Source organism: Silene latifolia, chromosome Y (genome assembly GCF_048544455.1).
Source record: "Silene latifolia isolate original U9 population chromosome Y, ASM4854445v1, whole genome shotgun sequence".
Lineage (NCBI taxonomy): Eukaryota > Viridiplantae > Streptophyta > Magnoliopsida > Caryophyllales > Caryophyllaceae > Silene > Silene latifolia.
The window spans coordinates 241,421,216-241,429,322 of NC_133538.1; the positions used below are offsets into that span (position 1 = coordinate 241,421,216).

Genomic DNA, 8,107 nt, shown 5'->3' on the forward strand with positions numbered 1-8,107 from the left:
GTGGAAACAAAAACAGTGTACTGGATTGACTCTCGCGAAGGCAAACCCTCTGACAGTTGTCAAAGGATGATAACTGAGTAAGTTTACAACCTTCAATAATGTCACTTGTTATTGTATGACTTGAGCCATGTATATGTAAATAATAATGGCAAATGTGTATATTTATGAATTAGTATTTTTGAAGCAAAAAAAAGATTATGTCCACTTGGGAAATATGAAAGCAACACTGTTCCCAATTTTATCATGCCATTAGTAAATGTATTCTTAATAATTACTCGTATCATTTAATTTATGTTTATACAAGAGGTTGGTTATCCAATTCAGCTGATTTGTGTGATTTATATAATAGTCTCATAAAGCAACAGACGACAAACAATGCGCCTTTTACGTTTGTCAGTCCATGTGCGGAAAACTTTCTACCATTCCAATACGGGTTAGTGTGATTTAAAAACTATTTCGGACGTAAATTAAGTTCAATTCTGTATACTTCCATGTATTATATCTATTTTTATTATGTATATTTTGAATTGTAGTTTCCACTAATACTCAACAAAGCCCCAGACTATTCGCCAGAGGACATTACCCAGTTGAGAAATATGTGGGCCAGTTATGTTGTTTCATTAGCGGAGTCTCAATAGTTTGCTCATGATTTATGTACGTGTGTGTATAGATAGAGCCATTGTGTATTGGCTTCTTTTGTTTTTTTTTTTTTTTGAGGAAGTTGTGTTTTGGCTTTTGATCATCCTATTTGAACTGTTTTTAAACTGGGTTTAATTGATCACGGGGTGTAATATTTTGATGCAGGATTGAATTTTTACAGTGCACAGCTGCTGGAATGCTATTTTTCAGCAGCTGCTGAAAAAATAGCATTTCAGCTGCTGCTTAAAACGCTGCTGAAAAAATAGCATTTCAGCAGCTGCTAGAACAAGCTAAAATCATTTTTTTTACAAAAATAATTAAAAACGATAACGGTTAAAAACAACCCGTTGCAAACAAATATTTGACAACGGTTTTATTTATATAAATAACCGTTGACATATTTTCCCTCCCATTCAAAGCGCCAAAAATATAAGATAACGAACGATAACCGTTGTCGAGTTCAAAACTTTTACAACGGTTTATTTAAGCAGAACCATTGTCAAAGTTTCATCAATAAAAATAGATAACGGTTACATACCATTGTCAACAGATAAATATAACAACGGACTGGTAACGAAATGAACCGTTATCATATATAATATTTAACAACGGTTTTGGAACGATAAGACGTTGTCAATGGTAAACTACGACAACGGATTTGAAACCGTTATTAAGATTTAATAATGGTTTCTTAAAAGATTTTATAACGGTTCTTGAGTTGTGATAACAATATTATAGATCCGTTATTGATGTTATATAACGGTCGCGATTAATTGTACAACCGTGTTATATATTTAACAACCGTCGTTGCAATAACGGTCTCGTGTTTCTATTTAAAAACAGTAATTGCATTATTTGACCGTTATTGAAGGTCTTATTTGGCGTAGTGTCATCTAGGTTCACAATAGAAGCAATCGGGTTAACAAAAGCATAGAAGTTCATGTTTCATAAAATCACATTCCAGAGAACTGGAAATAAAAACTGATAACAAAACAACTCCAAGAAGTTAGTCCAAGTTTGACTATGTCAGATTCTTGTTTCACAAATTAGCTTCCGAGTGTCACAACAATAGATCTAGGATTCACAAACTCAGGAGAAACAAAAAGGTTTAATTAAAGGATGACTGACATTAAGTCCAAGTTTGAAAATAGTTTTACAAGAAGGTACTAAAATTAACTGAAGTGAAGGGAAGAGAAAGATGAAACAAGAGAAAAACTCAGTGAGTAAAGTGATTTATTAAGGTAATAAAGAGGAAGGACCTTACAAAGAAGTGGAGAAATCGACTTCAATTGATTTTATGCGTTCATACTGTGCTCGATTATGATCAAGAACGATTAAAACCTGCATTAAAACAAATTAATAAGTAATGAAAGTACAATGATAATGGCGAAAACGAGATAAATCAGAGAAAACGGAATAAGCAACAAAATCAAAATCTAGTAATGAATCGAGTGAAGGAAAATAGAAAAGCAAGAGCAAAACTGAATAATTAAACTAATTAAAAAAGTTTATAACTAAAAATTTAACTAAATAAGCAACAAAATCAAAATCTAGTAAAGAAACGGAAAGGAACATACGAAGAATAGTAGAAGTCGACTTCAATAGATTGTATGTGTTCCTACTGTGCTCGACTATGCTTAGAAAACGATCAAAACCTGCATAAGAATAGCGATTATTGTACAAATTAAATAAGTCGATGGAAAATTAGGGTGAAAAATACAGAATGATAATGGAGGTCGAAAAGCTAAGTGAATTGAAATGAAGATTAGGTGATCAAAATTACCTAACTTCTGGATGACAACGGAGGTCGGAAAGCTCAGTTGTAATGGCGGAACGGAAGCTCAGCGATAAAATGGCGTCGAATTATGAGTGAATGGCGAAGACGGAGCTTAGCTGAAGATAAGCTGAAGAGAGAGAGTGGGAACAGAGTAAATGCGACGGAGTAAATGATTGAGTATGAGGGGAAATGTGCAGTTTGTTGGGGTTATATAACGGGACACCTGTCAACATCTGAGGAACTTGTAGTTTTTAAATCTGACGGTTTAAGATGGGTACAACTACCTCACCCTAAGAAGGGTGCCTTACATGATTCAATTTCATATATATATACTCCCTCTATTTTTCTTTATATGACTTTCTCACATTTCGAGACACACACTTCTCTCTTCAATATCTCTCAAATTATATGTTTAAATATAGTGATATGTATACTCATATGAAAGAGTTTTTCATAAGTAATCTAATGGTATAATTTTTATAATTTTTTACCAAATATTTTGTTGTAAATATTAAAGTCAAAGGCTCGTCTCGAAAAAACAAAACGTCATATATTAAAAAGTGGAGGGAGTATATATATAGGATCTCGTGGAAACTGATTTAAAAACCAAAACAGATTTACACAAATACACGCGATGACATTCTCTCCCCTCACCTATATTCTACACACTCCCTGACATTAATTATTCCAAACCTTTCCCTCTGACCTTCACAAACAGACCTCTTCTCGTCGACGTCGGACCACAAATCAGAGCTAGAAAACGCCGACAACCTCACCGCGACCACCTATCTTCCAATCTACTTCCATTCTCACTGTCCTCACATGCTGCGAGCGTCGGCAACCAAAGTTTTCTGCAAACTCGTCGATACCACCACACCTCTTACAACGAGATCGGCACACCACATGTATCCAATCGAAAATCAATTTGTACAGGTGAGCCATTAGATTATCGGCAATTTCTGTACTAGATAATGGGTTTGTTCGCCGGTTGTCACGAAAAGGGATGGTGGATTGGTTGGTATGTGATATAATGAGCGACGGTTGTTGAGTATTTTGAAGAAATTGTTTGCGTTGTCAGAGTACGTCGGAGTAATTATCGTTGTCGGCTGAATACGCCCCGAGTAATCGCCGGCGTGGATTTGGTGATTGTATGTAGAGCTAGGAATGGCTTGTTTTGGGGTGATGGTGGTCATCGTTGTGTAAGTGCTGGTGGCCGATGACAGAGGAAAATGTTGATTGGCTGACTGTGTGGAGATGTGCTTGGTGTGGAGCGAGTGATGGGGAGCCAGTGGTCGCATTGAGTCAATGTTAGCGTCAAGAAGGACTGATGTGGTGCGCGGTGATGTAGCCGTCGTCATTATTGGTAGTTATAAAAGTCGTCGGCGTGGGTTTGGAGTGGCTGACGGCGTCGAGAGGTTTTCACGAAAAGGAGATGGGCGGCAGGTGATGTGGTGGTGGTCGTGGTTGTGGCAGTTCATAGTTCGGGGCGGATACATATTAATACTCCAAAATACACATATTATATATGTACCTAGGAGTATTCATACATGTATCTAGTAGTGGGGGATGCTGATGTGTGGGGATGCTGATGAAACACCCTTGGACACACTACATGTCATAGCTAGCAAGCTGTGTGAGAAGCAAATTTATTTGGGCAAAGTAGTCCGTAATGCGTAACAAGGAGCAGCACCAGCATATTATAACAATGAAGTTGGGCATTGGACTTAGTTCTTCCTTCCTTGAGACGTGCTGCTTTGCACATCCAATAAGCTTCAATTCTAACACTAACAACAACTTCAGAAAGGCTAGCATAAGTAGTTATTCTTGTTAGTTGTTATACACAAGAGTACTAAGGCTAGGAAAGTAGGAATGTTAGTTGAAATATACCTCGGTAACTTCTAGTTTTGATACTTATAAATGTTCTCTTGTCCAACACAATGGAAATTACCGTTACTCGCTAGTTGGAACATGCCTCAGTTATTTTAAGTTGCTAGATACATATCTCTAACTAGCTATATACATACCTCTAACTAGTTAGATACACTTTTTTAAGGTCCTAGATACATACTTTTAACTAGCTAGATACACTCCAATAATTTACTATATACATATCTCTAGCTAGCTTGATACATTCTTTTAAGTTGATAGATAGTTACTTTTACCTTGCCAGATACACTCCGTTAAGTTAAATTAATCTACCACTATAACATTCACTACTAGAAGTGTAATTTGTAAATAACCCCCATTTATGTACTAATTTTTACAAATAACCCCCTTATATGTCATTTTTTACAAATAATCACCTTAAATCTAACTTAATTCAAAATTTTAGCACCTTACATTGATTTATTAAACCCGATCTATTTACGATTTTACGACTTAAACTTAACTAAAATACCTAAACTACCCTTTACTTATTAAACACCCTACCTATTTTAATTCATAACCCGCCAAAACCCCCAAATCAATTGAAATCATAAAACCCCAAATTAATTGTTCTCTTCAATAACTACTCCTTCCTTCCTCCTTTGACACCAACTTCCTCAGTTAACTTCTTGAAAATCAACTTCCTCCATTAACACCAACTTCCTCAGTTGTATATGGGCTTATTTTACTAGAGTAGAAGTTAGTTTTGCATTAGGTCACAATTTCCTATGAGAAATATCTTGAGCTCGGTTCTTCATGGATTAATATTCGCGCTGTCTGAGCTAGTGCTTATCAACTACTTGGGGAGAGTGTCATTCCATGTGGTGCTAAAGCAGCAACGTATGGTATCCCTTCATGCATTCATATTTGCTACAATAGGCGAAATCGTGGACAGAAGAATTTAACAAATGGGATTAGAAAGAATTTTTAACGGTGACAAAGTTCATATTACATGTCCTCGACTCCTCGTTTAGTCATTTGGAGTGCGCTTACTTTCTAAGAAAGCGTATTGGGTGCAACTGGAATTCTATTTGTAGCCTAGACGATGGTCGCGGAATTGCTTAATGCTATCAGGGTGCCTATGTGTCACGGTCCGAAACTTTGAGTCAGAGCGTGACGCGCACTTTTGTTTAAACACTCGACAAAAATGAAAGCGAGAGCGTTAGGCACTAGTGTTTGTCAAGCACTAGGCACTCGTAATCGATCTCGGGTTGTGGGTGTCGAAATCCTAGTCTCGATCAACACACACGGGCTTGTTAGTGAAGTGAAGGCAAGAGTCGTTCACAAGAAAGCAACAACAAGCAATAAGAAGGAAACTTGGTGGGAAGCAGATGTTTGATTGACTAGTACTCCCCAAAGAGGGAAATTTGATAGTTACATCCTGGTACCAGAAAACATTGAAAGTGCAGAATAGCGATACACCCATTTAGGTAAAGAAAAAGCTAATGCTAACTATGCTATATTAGGAAAGTACTTACTAAATATATACAAGAGGAAATGAAACTACATAGCATAAATAAAACTAAGGGTTCGAAGTGTACGGATCGTCACACTCTCCCCCATCTAATCTGTTGTTAGTCCTCGGCAACGGAACTCTTCAAGTCTTCAAGGCTGGATTAGTGGTGATGTTCTTTGGAAGTTGATTGGAACGGATGTTGGCGCGCTTGCTCTTGTTGCGGGTTGGATCTTCAGGATCTGGATGGTACGACTTCAAGCAGCTCACATGGAAGACCGGGTGACACTTCATCCAGGCAGGGCGGTCAAGCTTATAAGCAACTTCCCCAATCCGCTTGATCACTTGGATGGGGCCTTCATACTTTCGCACCAGCCGCTTGTCTCTTCCCCTAAGAAATCTCATCTGCTCCTTGTTCAACTTCACCATGACCATGTCGCCGACCTTGAACTCTCTTGGCCTCCGGTTCGCATCCGCCTACTTCTTCATGCGGCGGGATGCCTTCTCCAAGTAAGCGCGAGCAATCTCAGCATTGACATTCCATTTTTTAGCAAACTCGTGAGCTTTCTTCGTCCGGCCACCATAAGAATCTACAACAGTGGGAGGCAATAACGGTTTTTGACCTGTGACAAGCTCAAACGGGCTCTTGTTAGAAGAGGAGCTCGTTTGAACATTAAAACAGAACTGGGCAACATCTAGGAGGCGCACCCACTTCATCTGGGTTGCGCCCACAAAATGTCTCAAGTACTCTTCCAACATGCTATTGAATCTTTCCGTCTGGCCATCTATTTGAGGGTGGTAACTTGAGGACATCCGAAGTTTAGAGCCCATGAGCTGGAACAATTCTCCCCAAAATAATCCCGTGAAGCGAGAGTCACGATCACTGACTATACTTCAAGGTAGTCCCCAATATTTCACAACATTCTTGAAGAACATCGTGGTCGTCTCTTCATCACTGCACGTCTTCGGAAGAGGAATGAATGTGGCATACTTCGAGAAGAGATCCACAACGACAAGGATCACACTGAGAGCCCCTACCTTCGGTAACCCAGATATGAAGTCCATCGAGATACTTTCCCATGGACGAGTTGGTACCGGTAAGGGATTTAGTACCCCCCCCCCCCCCCTCCCCCGGCTTCTGTTTCTCTCCCTTGTCTTGTTGGCAGATCAGACAGGTCTTTGTGTACTCCATTACATCATCCTTCATCTGCGGCCAGTAATAGCTTCTCTTCAGTAGGCATAAGGTTCGCTGCCACTCCGGATGACCTGCCCACAATGTATCGTGGCACTCTTGCAAGAGAATCTTTCGCAGCCCTGCCGCTTTTGGAACAAAGATCTGATGTCCCTTCGTGAACAAGAGGCCATCCTCCATCCAAAATTTGCGAATCTTCCCTTCGGTGGCTAATCTAGCTTGTCACTTCCAAAATACCGCAGCATCTCACTTGTTGCGAATCTTCCAAAATACCGCAGCATCTCACTTTTTGTCACTTCTTCACCTTAGCCTGAATCCTCCATCCACATCGAACTCTGCCAACAATTCTTGCCATCTAGCTTGTCGGTTGTTCAGCTTGGGCTGAGTCAAGAAGTGAGATGCTGCGGTATTATCAGTCTTGACAACGAACTTTGATCCCAAGAGATAATGCCTCCATCCCCGCAAGCAATGAACAATATCTAGGAGTTCTTTCTCTTGTACCGCATAACAAATCTCGGCTCCATTAAACTTTCTGCTCTCGAAAGCCACAGGGTGACCCTCTTGGAGTAGCACCCCCCGAGGGCGTAGTCAGATGCATCCGTCTCAACTTCAAAAGGCTTCGTGATATCCGGCAACACCAAGACCGGCTCCTGTACCACCGCTTCCTTGAGCTTCTCAAATGCTCTGTTCTTGTCGATAGACCACTCCCACTTATTATCCTTCTTCAACAAGTCGGTGAGCGGGAAAGCAATTTTCAAGTACGCTCGGATGAATCTTCGATAGTAGTTTGAGAGCCCCAAGAAAGAGCGGAGTTCAGACACATTCCTTGGGGTTCCCCAGTCCTTGATAACGGCAATCTTCTTCGGATCCATCTTCAGTTTGCCTTTGCCCACTATGTGACCAAGGAAATTCACTTCGGGTTAGGCAAATTCACATTTCTCTCTCTTCACGAATAGGTGGTTCTCTCGTAGCTTCGCGAACACCAACTCCAAGTGTTTTACGTGTTCAGCCAACGAGCGACTATATACAACGATATCGTCCAGATATACCACCACGAATTTGTCCAGGTACTCGTGGAAAACATGGTTCATCAACGTACAAAAGGTTGCAGGGGCGTTTG

General features: G+C 39.8%; 1 protein-coding gene across 1 annotated transcript; it reads right to left on the reverse strand.

Annotated features, from left to right (window-relative positions):
• Positions 1-6,991: 6,991 nt before the first annotated feature.
• On the reverse strand, positions 6,992-7,859 carry LOC141630344 (putative mitochondrial protein AtMg00860). The gene is made up of 2 exons (XM_074443178.1): positions 7,489-7,859; positions 6,992-7,061 (listed from the first exon to the last, which is right to left on the reverse strand). Exons 1-2 carry the CDS (start codon positions 7,857-7,859, stop codon positions 6,992-6,994), a joined length of 441 nt encoding a protein of 146 aa, XP_074299279.1.
• Between the last annotated feature and the right edge of the window lie 248 nt (positions 7,860-8,107).